Below are 22274 nucleotides of genomic sequence, written 5' to 3' on the forward strand. Positions count from 1 at the left end.
GTCAATGAGGCAAAAACAGCCACCAACATAACCAAAAGGTAGTAAATGTAAGTGTATTGTTGAATTTTTTAAATATTTCAAAGCATTTTTACAAAATATGTGTCAAAATAAAATTTGTTCCCAAAAATCATTCCATTTGCTGCAACACAAAGAAAGTTATGGCCACATGAAGACTCCAAATTAACCCTTGAGTGTGTGTAAACGACCCAACAGCCCACAATGGTTAAACAATGGTAAAACACAAATAATTGGAAAATAATATAAATTTTACAGGGCTGTTATTTTTAGTTTGTGTACCTCAAGTTCTTTGGCGTCAAAGTATTGCAGGTACTGCTGCGGCAGGACATCATTAAAGCCCTCGAGGAAGGCCTGAGTTTGCTCCTCGACTCCTCTGGACAACCTCCATTCAGCAACCAACCTGAAACACCAACAACTTCACAATCACACCCTCACAATGCTTCAGTACTCCAGAATAAAGGTTGCTGCACACTGAATCTTTTGTCCGTAGTTTTCGCACTTTAAAAATAAATAAAAATAAACTTCATGTTATGTCAATCGTATCGATACACTGCCTCCGAAACTTTCCTTGATCATAAAAAACTGAATCGGGTTATTTAATTTTTTTTTCCAGTTTTTCAGTCAAAAAGGAAAACCATGATTAATGTTGGTGCTTTGTGAATTGCTGTCACCATTTAGTTGCGAATAAGAGCGCAAATTTAATTGTCTTTGAACAAAACCACTAAGGCATTAGTAGTCTCATAGTGGTGTTTTTGCCTAATATATAAATATTAAAAAGCAAATGTGGCAAAAGCATAATTCAAGAACATGAGTTGATCAAATCACACACTACTAGGACCATAATGTGCAACTGATCAATTTAGTAAACACAGAAGCTGCGTCCCAAATGGCACACTATACACTATGCACTCATGCACTATGTACTTATGCACTTACACACTCAACAGGATAGTATATGTATGTAGTGGCGTCCCAAATGGCGCACAAATGTTTTTTTACTAAGCGGAAATTCAAACCGTTTCCCTAATAAGGTTTGACGGTCGCCAAATCAGTGAAATAAACAACAGAATTATCAAATAATACCTGCCGTGAGTATTGCCGCATTCACCATCGGGAGGCGCTATAATCACTCTCGTAGGAGAATTTTGCTTTCACAATCCAAAATAAATACAGTTATGCAACATGTGCGCCCGATAGCTCCGCCTCTTCCGCTACGTAAGCAAACCTGCGGTCGTTGAGTGCGTGAAGTGTCCATCATTACACACTTCATTTTAGCGGCTGAATGAGTGCATCATCCGGGTAATTAAAGAGCACTTATTATTGTAAGAGTTTTCAGTGTGAACACACTACTTACACTATTTATACTACAAAATGGCGTAGAATAGTGCATAAGTATGCGATTTGGGACGCAGCTAGAGTGTGCCTCACACAGGTGAGTGGGTTTGACAAACCACCTGTAGACACACTCTTCTCTCTATATACACCAGACACTTCACCTTAACTCCATCTTACAAGGACCCGTGAATGTAATTCATGTGATGTGACTCGTAAATGTTAGTCCTTTACTTGTGTATGTACCACAAATCATGTTGCACTACTTGTTTCTTCACTATACCTCTAAAAAACATCTCATTTTGAAGTACTTGCATAGTCTGTCTTTATAGTATATGAATAGTCGGTAGTTAGAATAGTTAGATTACTGCTCCGGTATGTTAGTTTTGTATAGGTTTAAACTAGCTCTTATTTGTGTGGTCCTGTGAGACACGACATTTTGTTTCGTTTTATGTCAACACATGTTTATACAGTTTAAGGCAGAATTATTAGCCCCCTTTGATTTTTTTTTCTTTTTTTAATATTTCCCAAATAATGTTTACCAGAGTGAGGATTTTCACAGTATGTCTGATAATATTTTTTCTTCTTGAGAAAGTCATATTTGTTTTATTTCGGCTAGAATAAAATCAGTTTTTAATTTTTAAGAATCATTTTAAGGCCAAATTTATAAGAATCTTTAAGCTATTTTTTTTTCTTCAATTGTCTACAGAACAAACCATCATTATACAATAACTTGCCTAAGTCCCTTAACCTGCCTAGTTAACCTAATTAACCCAGTTAACCCTTTAAATGTCACTTTAAAGGGCCATGAAACACCCTTGTTTCAGCAGGGTGTTTTCACACCTCTACTTTGGAAAAAGTCAGGGAAGTGGGCGTGTCCAGCCGTGTGTTGGAGGAGCAAAAGAGGGATGATATAGGAATGTCGATTTGGGCATTCACATTTAAAAATATTTCCTTCAAAGTCTCTCCAGATAAATATTGTTGTCTAATAACATTAAAAATGGGGCATTCCACAAGAATATGTTTAACAGTTTGGTTTCTGTTGCAATACGGACATTTTGGGGGTTCTTTTCCTTTAAGTAAATGTTCATGCGCGAGTCTCGTGTGTCCAATGCGGCATCTTCTATAATCGATCTCATCATGTCTTGACTTAAAAAAATTAATTACATTTTTTTTCTATTTCAGGTTGAATTTCAAAAAGTTTATTTTCTGGGCACTGATCCCATTCTGTTTGCCATTTGTTAAGAATATAGCCTTTTATTAGTGGCTTTAGATCTGAAGGTGGGATTTTACACTCCTTCAGCTTTCCTGCTAGGGCTGTTTTGGCGGCTTTGTCGGCTTGTTCATTCCCAAATAGTCCGGTATGTCCTGGGATGCAGCAGAAGACTATATTTTAAGACTTTCGCTGTAATCATTCACTTTGCAAACAAAAACAACTAATTTACACTGTTTAGTGAAATATATGTGTCCTTATAGTGTTTTTAGCAGCATGTGACATATATAGCACTGTCAACAACTCAAAAAAATGTGTTTTGGTGTTTTGTGACCCTTTAAGCTGTATAGAAGTGTCTTTTAAAATTATCTAGTCAAATATTATGTACTGTCATCATGGCAAAGATAAAGTAAATCAGTTATTAGAGATGAGTTATTAAAACTATTATGATTAGAAATGTGTTGAAAAAAATCTTCTCTCAGTTAAACAAAAATTGGGAAAAAAATAACCAGGGGGGCTAATAATTCAGGGGGTTAATAATTCAACTTCAACTGTAAATAACAATAAAGCTTAGTTTGACTTGACTTGACAACTGCTCTGATTAATGCCGTTTAGTTCTGCTTATTTTCCAGCAATCACCTTCCACACACATATAAGCAGCACACACACACACACACACACACACTGCTTCATTGCGAAGTCTTGTTTTGCCCCGCAGACATTTCTGAGCGTTTTCTCCTAATCCTGATTGTTTCCTGTTGCCAACCCAGACTGTTTCTCGACTCTGTGCTTATCTCGCCGCCTGCCCTGAACTTGGCCTGCTTTGGATTCCGAATCTCAGCCGCCAGCCCTGATCCCAGCCTGTTATCCGATGCCGATTACTAGCCGCCTGTCTACAAACCAGTATTGCCCTGCTGCACACTTGAGTATATACCTTTTGCTGTTATTCCTCAATTGTATAATAAACGTACTGCACATGGATCCATCTCTGTCTGAGCATTCATTACACTGTTTGACAACCTTTAAAAACAAATCAAGTCCCAAAATGTGTTTACTATGATTATTTGGGCACAGTAATGTCTTACCTGATATACTCCTCTTTATTTTCCTCCGTCACCTGAATGTTTCCTCCATCAGGTTTGAGTTCATGAGTTGTGACCTCTCCCAGAATCTCCTTATCCACAGAGAAAAACATCTCCAAGCCACACTCCTCGATATTATTATCCCTGTAGAAAAATAAGACAGGTACATTATTTCAGTTGGCAGATGATTTGGTAACACATTGTCATAAACAAACCATTAACTAATACTACTAGGTCAACAGACTAATTAATAGTTAGCAAGGTAGAAGTTAGGTTTAGGTTTTGGCTTGGATTAAAGACGCAGAATAAGATCATACTTTATAACTACTAATAAACAGGTAATACCTTAAATAATAGGCAGGTAACAAGCCAGTAGTTAATAGCATGAATTGTGGCCTAGACTAAAGTGCTACCGATGTTTTTATACAAAACATGGCCTTAAAACTAACAACCTTAGCATTGCTGGCACCATGATCCTCTACTGAATTACTAATTGAATAACATTCATCATATAATGTCATTATATACTGTATCTACACAGTTGTACTGGCTTTTACCTTTGAAAAGTGTTACAAAAGTATTCTTTATAATATTTAATATTGATAAATATATGTCATTTTTGTAGTTAGCACTCATGCAGACTCACTTGATCCAGATGAGAGAGTTGTAAAACTCGGGGTCGATGGACTCCAGGTCCTTCAGAGCTAAAGGTTTGTTCAGGATGCGCTTATAAAAGGGCAAAGAGAAGCCGGTGTCGATGAACTTCCCATGAAACAAAGCCTGTATGTGAGGAAAAAAAGCAGAAAATACAATATTAAACTGCATTTCAAAACATGACACTTCAGTAGGGCTGTACTGACTCACTTCTGATTCGATTCATGAATTTGATTCCACAATTCAAGTTTTACAGAATGAGATTGAATATGTTATACAATAAATGAAAAGGTGTCCGTTTACTAGGCTTTTTCTACATGTTTCTTTGCAAATGTGAAATTAAACGAAAATGAAATGTTGAATTAAAAAAAAAAAATCCCAAATGACATTTAACAGAGATTTTCAAGTATTTGAAAACTACATTAATATTATACATCATATCCTACATTATTTTGTCTTCAAAGGAAAGTCTCATTTCATTTAGTTCATTTAGTAGTCCGTTTTTACATTTTTTTAAAACAAATTTTTAAGGACAATATTATTAGGCCTCTTAAATGCACCAATTTAACCTCTTTTACAATATTTAAGATAAGCCTTTGGTGTCTCCAAAATGTGTCTGTAAAGTTTCAGCTCAAAATACCCATCAGATTATTTATTATACAATGCAGAATATGCCCATTTTGGAGTCTGAGTCTGAGGACCGTTTCCAACTGCTTCTCCTGTGTTACGTCAGATAAACAGCAGTCAGTGACAGAGACAAACATGGATAAAGCTGAAATACAGCTCATTAGTAGGCCCACACCAAATCTGCAGATTTTACGCAGCTTTCAGCAGATTTTTAGCCCATCATTAATTCTGTTCATTTACTTGAGTAAATGTGTGTAAGTTTATATTTTTTCAGTTTTTAAATTTATTATAGTGATATTATAGACTTATGTGAAAATGTTCATCTGGTTTATGTGCAATGCAGTTTGTACAGTAATATTTTCTGTCTTTTAGTAGAGATATTATATGAGAGACTTGCTTTGTTTACTAAATAAAGTGAATCTAACTGAATTTGCATTTTAAACATTAAATAAAATTGTTAAAAAGAGGTTATTTTTTATTTCACATATTAAGGTTTTAGTTATGATACTCCCGAAATAATTCCGCAGAAATATGCAGATTTTTACCAAAATTCTCAGAAGAAATAGCAAAAAACGTCCGCAGATTTCGTTTGGCCCTACTCATTAGTGAAAAATACCAAGTAAGTTTATCTGATGAAGTTGTGCTGGAGTTTATTCAAGCCTTTCTGAAATGATGAGTCACACACTAATGCTGTTACTGAGTGTAGTACACACGTGTGTTTACTGACACCAGGTGATTCCAGCGTTTATGAATAAAAGCAATTTTACATTATTTATTTTATTACAAACATGCACCCTTTTAAAAACTTTTAAATTTGCTTAACTATTTCTTGAGCTGCAGCTTCTCACAGAGAGCTGAACAGATCTTTTAATCGCAGTTTCCAAGAGAAAAATCATCACCTTGGAACTATAAGATTCTCTCTGCGTTCTGAATGATTTTGAGATATTGAGCTTTAAAGTTTTTGCATTCCATATAGCAAACAGTATGTATGTAAGAGTTCTCTTTTATACATTAACATGACAGAGACCCCAAAGGTACTCTAAATGTAAACTATCTTTTAGTTCTCCTACATTTGCAAATTGGAGTAAATAAACCAGGGTAAATGCAGATAGAACCTTTTCATTCTGAAAAGTCATTTTCCACTAGGAATTATAAGGTTATATCTGGCAGATCATTAATTGAAGCATTACTTTTCAATAAAAAACAATCAAAAATATATAGTTTGGTGTTGTAACAATATGTTGAGGCGTGAGGAAGAAACATTTGTGCTTTCTATAAAATTTATTTAATGTTGTAGGATGAATATTTTTTACTTGTTTAAATTTAACACAAGGCTGTGCTAAATATTTTATCTAGTGCAGATGTTAATTTTATGTAATTAATATGATCATAATTATAAAACTTTATGCTTTAGATGAATTATTGAATTATATTTATTGAATTATATGCCCCATGAATTAAATAAAGTATTTGCACTTCAAGGCTTAATATCAAATTAAAAGACTGCATAATCAACAGACGATGACCAAATGAGTTTAATAAACACTGAAAAGTGTTTCACTGACTATATATACACAAATTAAAATATTTCACATTTAATATATAATTTTTACAAATATTTTGTTTCTTTTTCAACAATGTAAAATTTAACATTTAATCTAAATGTCAAAAAATGCTTTTAAATCATCACATTTACACACATCTCAATTTTGTGGGGTGCAGCATTATTTAGCCGACTTTGATTATTTGTGATTTTGTCTTTCTGGTGTTTCCTGCTGTCAATGGAGCAGTCCGGCAAATGACAAAGAAAGCTGGTCCTGATTGGTCCTCGTACGTGCATTAAAAATGCTGATTGGCTCACAGAAAGAACCTTATAGAGCCAAGCTAGAGTTCAACTTTCTAGATAAATAGTTTTTGTTTTTTTAAATAAAAAGTCTTGAAATATAAACAACTTATAAAAAAAAAAAATCACAATGTAAATAAGTTGTCATTTAATAAGAATATGTCAATAACTTAATTTTGACAAAAATGTAAGATAGAACCTTATAATTCTAAGGTGACGAAATGTTCTGTGGACATGTTTATACCCGTTACTACGGAGACATGTTAACACATGCCTGTCAATCAAAACCCTACTCCTACGTCACATTGCTGTGGGCCTCAAAATCACTGGGATTTGGATCCTATTTTAACATCAGGAAATGTAAAAAATTTACACATTTGTGTCCAAATATGTCCCAAAAGATCATTTTGTATCATAGGTGCCCTTTAAGAATTTTTTTTGGACTGGCAAAAGAACAAACAAAATGAATAAACAAAAAAAAAAGTGTTGTCCAATGACAATGGCCTAATTATAATGAACTTGGTTAAGCCTTAAAATTGTACTTCAAGCTGAATACTGGTATCTTGCAAAATAACTAGAAACATATTAGAAAAAACATTTAAAAATCAGTTACTAGAAATGAGTTATTACAACAATTTTGTTAAAAATGCGTTGTAAAAATATTATCTCAGTAAAACAGCACTGTGAAAATATTTTTAAAAGAATTAAAGTTTCACAGGAGGGCTATAATTATTTCGACTTCAACTGTACAGTGTGATCTTCAGTATTGCTTTAATGATTCATTCACTCACGATTCGATGAGTTTTAATATTATTATATATTTTAATTTTGTGATGTTGAGTGATGGTTGGTGAAAATCTGCAAAATTGGTGCAAGTGTCAGAGAGGTTAAAGAGTGCGTTTTCTACAGGTGGTCTGTCAAGCCCACTCACCTATGTGAGGCACACTCAGAATTGCATGTTTTTAGGTTGTCATGTTCACAATTAGATTGTCTCAATAATTTTTGGCTCGTCATTACATCCCCACACTTCATCATGATTATCATACCATAGCAATGAAGCGGCCGATGAACTTGAAGTATTTGAGGTGGTCTGGGTTGATGGAGGATGCTGGGTTAATCTGTAGGCAGTAGTTATCTTTGCCGGCGTATTCAAACAGACAGTACATGGGGTTCAGGACCTCATGCGAGAGCAGGAAAAACCATTCCCTGCCACAGAAATACACAGCATTAATGTGCATGTGTGCATATGTCAACTCAGTGCATCCCTTCCCATCAATGATGTTATGTACCTGGCCACGCCTCCATAGTCAAGCCCCTCCTCCCCTGGGAAAATGATCCACAATCTTCGCCTCAGGTCTTGTGGATGGCAACCCATAATCTAAATAAATCAATTTTTAAAAATGTATAATTTATTTCTGCACATCGCATGTAATGAGACCCTTAAACTTTAAATATGTGTAAATAAATCATCATTTACCTGCTGAAATGAGTCCTCAAACAGCGTTTTGCGACTCACATGGATTTTGATGTGTTGAGGCATTGATAATTGCTGTGGTGTTAAAATACATGTTTTAATTAATAAATAAATATTTACATTTGCAAATAATTTTTTTAATTAGTTTTGGAACTATGTCCATAAGCTCTTAAATTAAAAAATGTTTTAATATTTATTTCAGATAAATTAAATGTATATATTTTTTTTTACAAAAAATGGGTTATATCATACATATATTAGTATTATTATTATTATAAAATATGAAGTATATATAATAATATTTTTATATTATTAATATAAAAACAAAAACAATAATATAACATAAAAAATAAATAAATCATAGTAAGCATTTATAGATTTATATCAGTAATTAAATATTCATTATCATTTTTATATGATAAATAACTTTAAAAAAAGCCTAAAAATATATTATTTTATTCTGCCAATTAATAAATTTTTTTTAAAAGAATCACAAAAATGACCTTCTTCAATATATTAAAATAGGTTTTAAACATTGACTTGTGAAATAAAACAAAGGTTTGGACACTTATTATTATATAATAAACTGTATAATTAATAATCATATTTTTGTTAATTACAACAGCATAAAGATAAATAAACAAATAAATAATACTATGCAATAATATACACTACCGGTCAAAGGTTTGAGGTCAGTTTTTATTTTAAAGAACATTATTTTGCTCATCAAGGTGTCCCTTATTAAATGTAAAAAATAATAATTAATTGTTAATTACTTATTTATAAAATATTTATTTATAACTTATTACATGTTGTTTTTAAAGGAAATTATTACTCCAGTCATTATTTTTTATTACTATTACCGATAATAATAATAATAATAATAATATACATTATACATAATAAAATAACAACAATGATAATTAATATTAGAGTGATTTATGAAGGATCGTGTGACTCTGAAGACTGGAGTAATGAAGCTGAAAATTCATCATTAAAATCCCTAGAATAAATTATTAAATGAAATGAAAAACTACTTTTGAAAAGTTATTTTATAGTGCAATAACATTTCACAATTTTACAATTTGTACTGTATTTTTGATTAAATAAATGCAGCTTTGGTGAGCAGGAGAAGCTTATTTTAAAACATTTTAAAACCCTACTGACCCCAACCTTTGACCGGTAGTGTATGTATATTAGTCATTATTAAATGTTAATTATCATTTTTATATGATAAATAACTTGCAAAAACTCACAACTTCTTTTGGAAGCAGACTGCACTGTCCCCCAATAATTTACAATAAAATGACTTAATTCAAGATTTTAAATTAAAGTTTTAAGCATCGACTTCTTAAATGAAACATCAGAGATTTGAAGACATCAGGAGATATTAAAACAGCTTTATAAAAAATCATTTTAAATTAGTATAACTCCTCCATGAGGTCTTACCTGACACCAGAAGCGGAAATAGTGCACTTTGGCTTTAAAATCTCGTACGTATGTGATCTGAGGGCCGTTCTCACTGCAGGTCCACAAAGACACAAACAGACAGATGGTAAAACACCACACACAACCTCACTGCAATGCATCAGCACTGATTAAAAACAAAACAAAACAACATTGAACTTAATTTGTACACTGAAACAGGAGCGTCACTGTGTAAAATCAACATGCTGAAGGTTTTAAAAATAAAAAAGTTTTTCTTATAATAATATAAGAACTCACAGCGAGGATTTTCCTGTACGGGGGTCTATGTATGTTGTAGTTCTTCTGTTGTGATCCACAAAATAGGGAATCCCATCCACTGTAAACCTCATTTCCCAACCTTCCGGCAAAGGCTTCTCATTTAGCAACCTGACAAATTAAAACAATTAATTACAACAAATATAATGCTTATTGCCTGCTTGTAAAAAAATATAAAATAAATAACAAATAAATAACAATAATAATAATATACAGAAAGGAGGAAATTTGGTTAATAATAATAATAATAATAATAATAATAATAATAATAATAATAATTATAAAACAGAAATTAGGTAATTTAGTTGCAAAAAATGTATAATAAAAAATAATAATAATAAAAATTATGATAATAATAATAATAATAATAATAAAAATGATATTAATAATAATAATAATAATAATAATACTAATAATATAAAAAGATAAGGAATAAAAAATATTTTAAAAAACTTGATTAATTCAATATAAAACTTACAAATGCTGCCATGGCAACTAAATGAAATTTAAACATAAAAAATAAAATAATTTAAATTGCAATAAAACATAATACATTGTCTGTATTAAATATAATTAATATCTAAAAAAATGCAGCAAAAATACTAAATATCTCACAATTTCAATCAATTAAATACTGAAAATATAAAAAAAGCTTAATATAATATTAATATGAATGAAAATTAAAATAATAGTACATTGAAATGAACATAAGCTTACAAATTTATAAGCAAGCACAGAATATTAATAAAAAACTTTAATAGCAATAAAACAATAAAAAAACAATACTATTTCAACTATTAACAAAAAAAATGACAAAAGCATGCAACAAAACGGCTAAAAATTGAACTAAAAATAAAAAAACATTGTAAATATTTATAGAATTGCAACAGTATATAAATATTAAATAGTACTGTATAAATATATTGCGTGCAGCTCATAATGATCCCACCCTTGTGTGCGAGGGTCTTCCCATTGTGTGGATCTTGTAGGATGGTGAACAAAATACATCCTCCTATTACTGTCGGTACGTTTCTCTGTGAGCGAAACAAACAAACACACACACACACACACACACACACACACACACACACACACACACACACACACACACACACACACACACACACACACACACACACACACACACACACACACACACACACACACACACACACTTAATTGTTTTTGAGTGACTAATCCTGATTAAAATAACACGGCATCCAAATAATCACAAATGATTGAATCACACATTATGTTTCAGTGTATAAAGAATGTGCAAATAGATAACGTCCCAAAATAAACACACACAGAGAAAAAAAAAGCCAGTATGAGCTGCTCTATTTTAAGGTTGAAATGAAATTTCCTCTTTCTGCAGCACAAAACAGACTCACCCCATCCTGACGGCAGCGGTCCCAGAGGGTCAAACTCTTTATTAGCTGTCGGCGCGAGCTGTTCCTGCAGCTGAAGACATGAGCAGAAGGAAAGAACAAGAGCAGATGAAATACCCTCAGCTAAGGTCACAGAGGTGATTCTTTTTATTAAAAATCATCTAAGGAAAAAACTCAACATCTGACTGCATGTCCTGTTACAACTGTGTCAAAAATATTTCAGAAATTCATTCAGAGATTTAAAAAAATTTACTGCTATTCTCTCTCGAATCAAGTTTAGCTTAGTGGTTAACAGCAGATGGCGCTCTAGGCTAGCTTTTAACAGCAGTTGGCGCTCTAGACTATATTTTAACAGCAGATGGTGCTCTAGGCTGGTTTTTAACAGCAGATGGTGCTCTAGGCTGGTTTTTAACAGCAGATGGTGCTCTAGGCTGGTTTTTGACAGCCGATGACGCTTTTGGCTAGTTTTTAACAGCTGTTGGCGCTCTAGGCTAGTATTTAACAGCAGATGGTGCTCTAGGCTGGTGTTTGACAGCCGATGACGCTCTTGGCTAGTTTTTAACAGCAGATGGCACTCTAGGCTTAGTTTTTGACAGCTGATGATGCTCTAGGCTAGTTTTTAACAGCCGATCCCTGCAGAAAAATCCAGCTTAAACCAGCCTAGGCTGGTTGGCTGGTTTTAGCTTGTCGACCAGGCTGGTTTTAGAGGGGTTTTGGCCACTTCCAGGCAGGTTTCCAGCCATTTCCAGCCTGGTCTTAGCTGGTCGGGCTGGAAAATGACCAGCTAAGTTCAGTTAAAACCAGCTTGACCAGCCTGGTTTAAGCTGGACATAGCTGGTTTTGGCTGGTCATCTCCCAGCCCGACCAGCTAAGACCAGGCTGGAAATGGCTGGAAACCAGGCTGGAAATGGCCAAAACCCCTCTAAAACCAGCCTGGTCGACCAGCTAAAACCAGCCAACCAGCCTATTCTGGTTTAAGCTGTTTTTTTCAGTAGGGATGGTGCTCTAGGCTATTCTTAAACAGCAGATGGCGCTCTAGGCTAGTTTTAAACAGCAAACGGTGCTTTAGGCTAGTTTTAAACAGCAATCTAGGCTACTCTTTAACAGCAGACAGTGCTTTAGGATGGTTTTTAACAGCAGATAGTGCTCAAGGCTGGTTTCTTTACAGCAGATGGTGCTCTATGCTAGTTTTTTTAACAGCAGATGGCGCTCTAAGCTAGTTTTAAACAGCAAACTGTGCTCTAGGCTAGTTTTAAACAGCAAATGGCGCTCTAGGCTACTCTTTAACAGCAGACAGTGCTTTAGGATGGTTTTTAACAGTAGATGGTGCTCTATGCCAGTTTTTAATAGCAGATGGCGCTCTAGGCTAGTTTTAAACAGCAAACAGGCTCTAGGCTAGTCTTTAGCAGCAGATGGTGTTCTAGGCTGGTCTTTAGCAGCAGATGGCGCTCTAGGCTGGTCTTTAGCAGCAGATGGTGTTCTAGGCTGGTCTTTAGCAGCAGATGGTGCTCTAGGCTGGTCTTTAACAGCAGATGGTGCTCTAGGCTAGTCTTTAACAGCAGATAGTGCTCTAGGCTAGTCTTTAACAGCAGATGGTGCTCTAGGCTGGTCTTTAACAGCAGATGGTGCTCTAGGCTAGTCTTTAACAGCAGATGGTGCTCTAGGCTAGTCTTTAGCAGCAGATGGTGCTCTAGGCTGGTCTTTAGCAGCAGATGGTGCTCTAGGCTGGTCTTTAACAGCAGATGGTGTTCTAGGCTAGTCTTTAACAGCAGATGGTGCTCTAGGCTGGTCTTTAGCAGCAGATGGCGCTCTAGGCTACTTTTTAACAGCAGGCAGTGCTCTAGGCTAGTTTTAAACAGCAATTGGCGCTCTAGGCTAGTTTTAAACTACAAACAGAGCTCTAGGCTAGTTTTTTAACAGCAGACGGCGCTTAAGACAGTTATTTAACAGCAGATGACACTCTAGGCTAGTTTTAAACCGCAAACAGAGCTCTAGACTTGTTCTTTAACAGCAGACGATACTCTATGCTAGTTTTTAATAGCAGATGCCACTCTAGGCTAATTTTAAATAGCAGATAAAGCTCTATGCTGGTCTTTAACCATGAACTCAATTGCTCACAATGAAAAGTGCTTGTACTTTGCCTGAGTAATGAAAATTGGCTTCTGTGCCATGTGATTAATATAAAAACAACTCACTATGAACACTCTTGTAATTTGCTTAAACGTTTCCTAACTTTATTAATAATTGTTTTAGTTTCAAGTGGTATTTGTAAGCAATTGGATGCAAGCAGAGTTTGGCTGTTTGTAAAGCATACAGCGCCATTTGTTGGTAAAAACTAAGTTCAGAATTAATTCAAGAGAGAACAGCAATGCATTTTGAAAACCTCAGCACTGATTTCTTGAACAGTTTTTTTTTCTCGCCACAGCTGTAATGTCTACTCCACATGAACTCACGCCATAGATGAACCTCTGGTTGAAGCGCTGCATGGCTCCCTGAAGTTGACTGCGCTGGTTCTGCCATTCCTCATAGTTGCGCACCGACTCTAGCGTGGGTCTCTGCCATGTGGTGGTTCTGTTTATATGATCCACATAATACACACGGCCCATTGGGTCTAAACGTCGCTCCCAACTACAGCATAAACACACAGCATTCTCTAAATAACATTGTGATGATGAATGTCTACAAAATACATGAAAATCAATAAAAGTAACAAAATAAAGACTTAAAGTAAGCTTAAATGCTGTTTTAGGAGTGTGTGATATTTACCGCCTGCTAAATGAATATGGTAATTGTTGCTTTAACAATGTGTGAATTTTTAAACGACATTTATACAAGCAGCGTTGCCCAACTTTCTGTCTAAATAAATAAATACATAATTACACACTAAGTACAATTACAAATTAAACACCAAATACTTACTTTACTTACAATATTTACAATATACTTACCACTTTAAGTATACTTACTTTACTTACTTTATTTACAATATTTGCAAGATATGCAGATCAATAATTCGACAAGCAAGAGTGCAGTTTTCCAGAATATCAGCGCAAATACAATGTCGCTTTTAAGTTTCATTACCAAAAATAGCTCTGCACAAAGGCTTTTGTTTGTCTTAATCAACACTCTACTGTTTAGTTCCTAAATAAATCGGTTTTAGAACAAATAATTTAATCTGAGAAATATTGCTAAATTACGAAGTATGCTATCCATCTCAGATGCAGAAAAGCTATTCCATGCCTTTATGACTTCTAGGCTGGATTACTGTAATGCTCTGTTTGCTGGCTGTCCAGCATCATCTATTACCAAACTTCAATTAGTACAAAATGCAGCTGCCAGAGTTCTTACCAGGTCTAGAAAATATGATCATATCACCCCAATGTTATCCTCCTTACACTGGCTGCCTGTTCAGTTTTGTATTGATTTTAAAATATTCGTTCTTACCTATAAAGCTTGAAATAATCGAGCTTCTGTTTATCTAACCAACCTTCTGTCTCGCTACAATCCAACCCGCTCTTTAAGATCTCAAAACTCAGGGCTTCTGGTAGTACCTAGAATAGCAAAGTCGAGTAAAGAAGGTCGAGCCTTCTCCTTTATGGCTCCTACACTCCGAGGCTAAGAGACACTCTCCCAGTCCAAAACTAGATTAAAGACCTATCTGTTTAGTAAAGCATACACTCAATACATCACTTAGCGGGTTTCCACACAAGTTTCTGCATCTTGTTCATGTACACTATGAACAGCAGCTATGCTAATTATTCTCTTTATTCTCCATTTCCACCTGGGGATACTCATCCCGAGGTCCTCAGATTATGTGGAGTCACTGATTGGATCCAAGACCAGCGATGAGATGATCCCAAGGTTTCCATATCCGGGACCAGGCCGTGTCCTGAGCAGCTGCTGCGCTGGTCATGGAGGAGTGGAGAACATGAAACTGATTCCAGTGATGCTCCAGGGACAGACGAGTCTTCGCTGAGGCCAGCATCCAGCCTCCACCGCTGAGACTGCAGCTCTGCACAAGACTTTTGGCCAGCGGAGAAATCAAAATGGTGGTGCCAATGGAGGCTGGTTTCTCTCAAGTTTTTTTTTTTCTTCACTCGCCAATCGGTCAAGTTTTTTTCCCTCTCCGCTGTCGCCTCTAGCTAGCATGGTTTGGGATCGGTAGAGCTACCCATCGATGAATTTGCTCTTCAGTGTTTGGACTCTCAGTAATGATATTAAACTACACTGAACTGAGCTAAACTGAACTGAACTTAAACACTAAAAACTGAACTACACTGTTCCAATTACTATGACCATTTATGTGAAGCTGCTTTGACACAATCTACATTGTAAAGCGCTATACAAATAAAGCTAAAAGCTAAATAAATTTTTAACAATCATATTAAACATATTAAATGATTATATGATCAGAAATATCCAGCAAATAATAGCAAGATTTCATTATTTGTTATTATCGCACATCCTTTTGCTGTCTTTATTTACTCATTGCTCAGATGCTCTTTAAAACGTAATTATTTGAGAGCTTGGACCTGGCTTAAAAGCAACTCTTCAGTATGTATATTAGTGTCTTAATATGCACATAATATGTAATGTTTAGTATGCAAAATACAACTCTGATGAATCTGTTAAACTGAAAAGCAACCTCTGAGGATCACTGGTTACCCTGGTGGCAGAGGTTCAGGTCTTTCCCATGTGGTTCTTTTCTCGATGTGATCAACATAGTAAACGCGTCCGTTCTGATCCGCTCTCTGCTCCCAGCTATGAGAAAACACAAAGAAGAAAATACAATACAGCCAACATATGTGATGGATTCTTCAATTCAATTACTTTTCAACTTAAAAATGATATAAGCAGTTATATTGTTAATGTTACTTATAATTTACTTGTTTTAAATACTGTCAATAAATTAAACAGTTCTGTATAAATAAATTCAGAGGGGTAGGCCTGTCATGGCATCTATTTTTTGTTGTTCAATATATTGCGATAAACAATATTATTGTCATTTAAAGCAGCGGTTTTCAACTGGTTTGGCCATGGGACCCACATTTTCACATGGTCATCAAGCCGCGACCCAAATTTTTATATATATGTAAATCCCCACTTTACATATTCGGGGTCCGACTTGCACTGGAATTTCACATGTCAAATGGGACGGTTGTCGCACGTGCATTTCAAAATAAAAGTCTGATATAAGCAAAATAAGTTAAATTTTAAACTTTTGTTGTTTTTTTTTATCACACACTCACACCCACTGAAAATGTTTCCGAGACCCACCAGTTAAGAAACACTGATTTAAAGGCCATTTTATGCCACTTATTATATAATGCCAGAATGACAATATATGTACGCTATATATTTTGCATAATACAAGTACACTGTTCCAAAGAACACGATATTTCATTCTTAATAATATATTATATTTAATTATAGTCATTTTAACAACATAATAAAGAGGCAGTGGAGTCAGAATATGAAAATGCATATCCTAAATAAATAATAATAAATGTTAACAAAAAGTGTGAGGTAAAAAGTAACTGAGGCTGCGATATCTGCGACCAGATAAATTTTTTTAGCTGTCAGACACCCACCTGAAAATATACTATAGTAATTTACAGTAAATACTATAGTGTTTTTAACCCTACTGAAACCTCTAATAGAGACAGAGGGCCCTGTCATACAATCGTTGCAGGGCGCGAGACAATTGTTATTTGCTAGTTTCAGCTCGGAGCAAGAGTCAATTTGATGTTTTGCAGTCAATTTCGCTGTTTAAATAGCAAATGTATTTCCACCCATAGGTGTTCTGGTCTAAAAAAGGAGGTGTGTTAAAGGGCACCTACGGTTAAAAAAATCTACTTTTCAAGCTGTTTGGACAGACATGTGTTTATATATAATGTATAGACCGTCATATTGGGCTGATATAAACATACCCAGTGCTTTTTTTTTCAATTTACCAACATAAAAACGGTGGACCAATTGGAGCGGTTTTCAGAGCGACCGCAACTTGACGTAGGAGTGCGGTCCCCCCGCCCACCAATATTGATTGATAGGCACGCGCCCCTTAATCCTCAGTTTGTCGTTTTACGTCCGCCATTTTCAGCGTGAGTCAAAGCGACGTCACTAAAGGAACACCCTTGCTCTATTTTTAGATGTAAGGCTCATTGGGCTCAACACAAGACCAACATTCACCACTTGATCGCTCTAATCGGAATTATTGGTTGTAACTTTAGGTAGGTTTGCAAACGTGTACTTTTCATTGAGTCTACCTTAAACTTCAGCTGTTCGCATTTCTCACAATCACAGAAGCTCCCTGTGATCTTAGGTGCAGCTGGAAAAGTGCAAGCGCGTTGCCTCATGTGCGCATCTCTCCATTGGAAATAAAACAACAAACTTGCCTGCAGGTCGCACACCAGAAGCTCCGCTCTGCATGTTGCAACGCTGACGCAACGCCGTGCATTTTGGAATTCTGGGGGTGAGTTTCTGTTGGGGTGCACGCAGACAGCCGCCAACTTGGAGCACCGTTGTGTGTGCACCCTGATGAAAACCTGTGTTTAGAGTTCTAAAATGTGTGGCGCGACGATTCGGGACACTTCATGTTTCTGCCGTGCCACAGAGAGTGTCTGTTGTGCCGTGTCACGGCTTTGAGCGGCTCATCCGGTGTCTCAGTCAAAGTTTATTGAGTGTGCGTGGTTATTAGTCTAGGTGTAAAAGCTTTGCACTTGAAACTAGAACACAGTTGGCTGTAAAACTTGGCTGTATAGAGTTTAGTTCAGTACACAAATGATTTTGTACTGATGATTTTGGTCTGTATCCGAGTCGTACATGTACGGCCGAATGCTGATCCTCTCACTCCTGCTCCTTCTCAGTCTGCCTGTCTATTGAGCGGGTGAGCTCTCGACTCCGCCCCCTTGTTACGGTAAGCGGGAAGTCGAAACTAATTTTCATGTGAAGCAACACACCCCTAAAACAGCGTGCTGTGTACACGCCCACAACATGACACTTTTGAACACATTATAATAAACAAATCTGAATTGTGTTTTAAACTGAATCTAAAGTGGCACACTCAGAACCATAATACTAATATTAAATCATAAAAAAGGGGTAAACTATGTGCCCTTTAAGGCGCATTGCTGGCTGATTAGAAATTTGCGTTAACGAACAGTTAGACAGGTGTACCTAATAAAGTGGCCGGTGAGTGTATATTAATATATTGCTTAGAATGTAAGTGCCATTACATTAACAAATTAAACTTAACATTACAAATCAAATACAGTTTGACTGAAGTTAAAAGAATTTAGAGTTTAATTTCTATGTGTTAAGATTTATGTGGATTTATAGTATTTAGTCAACTAATAAAGTTACTTTTAAGTACTTATTAAATTAAAGTTACTTTTCAGAGAGTCATTATAAAAGCAAGTGAAATACAATTTTATTGATGCAATTACTATTTTAAAGTAACCTAATACTAAATCTATCAGCTAATAGCTAAATCCCTGCTTACACAGTAAATTTTTTATTCTCGTTCTGACATGCAACAGGAGATCTGTCAACTAAATATAACAATTAAATTAGAAAGCAACTCATCCAAACTGATGAAGAAGTAAACACACTGAATTTAATAAGCGCTTGTATTAGACTGTATTTGTCTGATGTACCCTGGAGGAAGAGGGCCGTTGGTGATGGCTGGAGCTCTGGGTGGTGTTGGACTGGCTCTGGGTGCCTGATTTGAGCCTGAGCCCGAGCTTGACCCTTGACTCTCGGTTTCTCCATTCACACACACTCGTGGAGACATCTCTGGACTGGGAGCGCTGCTGCCGTGAGTGGGAGTCGAGCCAGTAGAGGATGCTATAAATACGACAATAAAGTAATCAGACAACTCAGCCTGGACTAAACTCATTTTGCCAAACGATGACAATATATAACGTAGGGTTAGGAGATAAATTTGGTATCAGTATTTACTGACTGAACACTATTGTCAATATCGATTAAAAAAAAGTTTGGTATGAAGCGCTATAATTTTATTAATATATGGCTGCTGAGCAACCGCCTTGGAAGGTATGTCTATAAGCTTAGGGTATACACGTGACGCAGGTAACCCTAGTTGAAAACATCTACATTTTTCTGATCCTATTTAAACTGCTAAGAAAACATCCTCTACCTGTGGAGGAAGTATGTTTATGTGGTGAAGCAGGCGGTGGTCTCTGGGGTCGAAGGGGACGCGGTGCTCTCAAAGCCCCAGTGGATGGAGATGCAGAGGCGGAGCTTCCCACTGCATGGCCATTGGGCAAAGGCGCATCGTCAGTGATGTCACTAGATGGAGAAGAGTCTCGACTGCAACAACAACACAACAAACAAAATTCAGCTGCCGCAAACAATATAAACAATGAGGTCTTATTAATTACCACTGATATTTAAGCATTTAATAATTTATGTAAATATTAGTCAAATAGAATTTTATGTTTGTTCACAGTTCATTATCAGTGTGTAATTATCATGTAACGGTGTGTAAAGTGTTGATTTTAAAAGTAATTACAGTAGTAGATTTTTGCACAAGAGCTACTTAACATCAATAGATGTCAAGCATAATATAAAAGAAATAAATACATCTAAAAATACATATTTTGCGTAACGATCTATAAAATGTACACAGAGTGAATCGGTCTGAAAAACTCATTTCACCAAGAAACTCAATAGGAGAAAGATTCACGCTCTTATTGCAAATAATATGATGGTATTTCTTCAAAATAGGCAAAACAGAGTGGAAAAATCTTTATTTTACCTTCTTATGGCATCCCCGTTCAGTCTGGATTCTCCATTAACAACAGCATCTGTGATGAAAAAAAAAAAAACAGATCAAATTGATGTAGAGTAAATCTATATTTCAGTGTAATAATGTAAATCTGTAAACTGTTGTTAAAACATGCTAAACGAGTTAGGATGAGATAAATCTTACGGTACCTTTTAATGCGGGTTTCTACAGGTTTCATCAAGTCACATTTAAGACTTTTTAAAGGGTACATATGGTGAAAAATCTACTTTTCAAGCTGTTTGGCCAGACATGTGTGTATATATAGTCAGGGCTTTACATTAACACCCGCCAACCCGCCAAATGCGGGTAGATTTCAGCTTTGGAGGGTTAGACAGTCACTCCCACTAGCCACTTAGGCTGGTTGAAAATAATATTTAAATTGTGGTTTTCTAAAAAAGCAGACTTCAACTATGAGGATGACCCAATATGCGTGCAAATGTGATCTTAGAATGGAATAACAGCACGACTAACAAAAAAAATTGCATTCGTGCGAGCAGAAGAAAGCAGATGAATACGGAATGAGAGGATGATCACTCGCGCTAACAGCTGATGTGATGCGCATGACTGTTTAAAGCACGTGCACGCTTCTTTTTCCTTCCTTGAAGCAACCGTGCCTGGAATGCAACTGTAATTGGATCTCTTTCAAATAGTCAGGCAAAAAAGTAATGCTATGCACACACAGTGTTGCTGCTTTTAAGAGCTCCAAATATGTGTTTTTGTAAGCAGCACCGGTTGCTTTCGCTTTGAACAGATTATTAATTGGCCTTAACCGTGTGATCATGCTTTCATTATTACACAGTATGTTTTTCACCTGCTTTCTTTTGCTTACGTTTATTTTTGCTTATATGGTTTAATTATCATTTTTTTACAACAATATTGCTTTGATATGAGATTACCTCTCCATTTATGTGTAGTTAACTGGTGATCTGAGAGATCTTTAGCGAGGACAAATTACTGGGCGTATTTGTGATACATGACAATAATTATTTTTAAAAGTCGATTGCTTTTCTTTGGCTTTTTAAAAGAAATGTTTTGTTAAATAAAAATTATAGTATACAGCTATATTTAGCTTGTTTGACACATTTAAAATTTGTGCCAAAGAAATAATTATTGTTTGGAGTGGTAAGAGATTAGGTAAATCCTTAATTTTGTGAAATATGTGAAATAAAAACTAATTGCAGTATAACACTATGAAACCATGACTCATTTGCTCATACACGACACACAAAATGTGAAATGAACGAGGAGGCATGTGGACATGCCACAAAATCTAAATCAACTAATTTTAGCATGTCAGAGTCATATTTATGCATATAAAAATATTTTCCCAACAACAAAATTGTGGCTAGTGAAAATGCAGAGTGGCTAGTAACGTTGGAAAACTACTAGCCACTGTGGCTGGTGATAAAAAAAGTTAATGTTAAGCCCTGTATATAGTGTATAGACCATCATATTGGGGTGAAATAAACACACACAGTCCTTTTTTTCAATTTAATAACATAAAAATGGTCGAACAATTAGAGCGGTTTTCAGAGCGACCGCAACTTTACATAGGAGTGCGCTCCCCCCGCCCACCAATATTAATTGACAGCCTCGCGTCACGATCATATCCTCAGTTTCTTGTTGCACGTCCGCCATTTTCAACATGAGTCAAAGCGATATCACTAAAGGAACACCCTTGCTCTATTTTTAGATGAAAAGCTCATTGTGCTCAACACAAGATCAATATTCTCCACATTATCGCTCTAATCGGATTTATTGCTTGTACCTTTTGCATGGCGCACCGCCGAGCATTTTGGAGTTCTGTGTGTGGGTTACTGTCAGGGTGTACGCGGCTGAGCTTCGGGTCAGTGGCTCGGCAGTCCCAGCGCCGTTGTGTTTGCCCTGGTGGAGGCCTGTGTTTGGAGTTCTGGAATGCGTGGCGTGACGATTCGGGACACTTCATGTTTCTGCCGTGCCACTGAGTGTCTGGTGTGCCGTGTCGCGGCGCATTCGGTGCCTCAGTCAAAGTTAAGTGTTAAGTTAAGTTCAGTGTGTGTGGTTTGTAGTCTCGGTGTAAAAGCTCGGCACTTGTACACCGAGACTATACAA

General features: G+C 35.8%; 1 protein-coding gene across 11 annotated transcripts in view; it reads right to left on the minus strand.

Moving 5' to 3' along the window:
* itcha (itchy E3 ubiquitin protein ligase a) overlaps positions 1-22274 on the minus strand; it is a 51734-nt gene that overhangs the window by 12614 nt on the left and 16846 nt on the right. For 3 of the 11 annotated variants that reach the window (XR_015492461.1, XR_015492462.1, XM_087254810.1), the window contains exons 6-20: positions 20154-20202; positions 19533-19705; positions 19030-19219; positions 16040-16135; positions 13828-13945; positions 11378-11447; positions 10936-11020; positions 9969-10097; positions 9693-9765; positions 8247-8318; positions 8059-8147; positions 7816-7975; positions 4292-4425; positions 3649-3789; positions 298-418 (exon numbers count right to left, since the gene is read on the minus strand). Coding sequence is in view for 5 of the 11 variants with exons in the window: in XM_087254810.1 (XP_087110936.1) it covers positions 298-418; positions 3649-3789; positions 4292-4425; positions 7816-7975; positions 8059-8147; positions 8247-8318; positions 9693-9765; positions 9969-10097; positions 10936-11020; positions 11378-11447; positions 13828-13945; positions 16040-16135; positions 19030-19219; positions 19533-19705; positions 20154-20202 (1700 nt within the window). In the remaining 6 variants the exon portion in view is untranslated. 11 annotated transcript variants of the gene reach the window in all.

The sequence above is a fragment of the Danio rerio genome, chromosome 6 (assembly GCF_052040795.2).
Source record: "Danio rerio strain M-AB ecotype USA chromosome 6, GRCz13ab, whole genome shotgun sequence".
Classification (NCBI taxonomy): domain Eukaryota; kingdom Metazoa; phylum Chordata; class Actinopteri; order Cypriniformes; family Danionidae; genus Danio; species Danio rerio.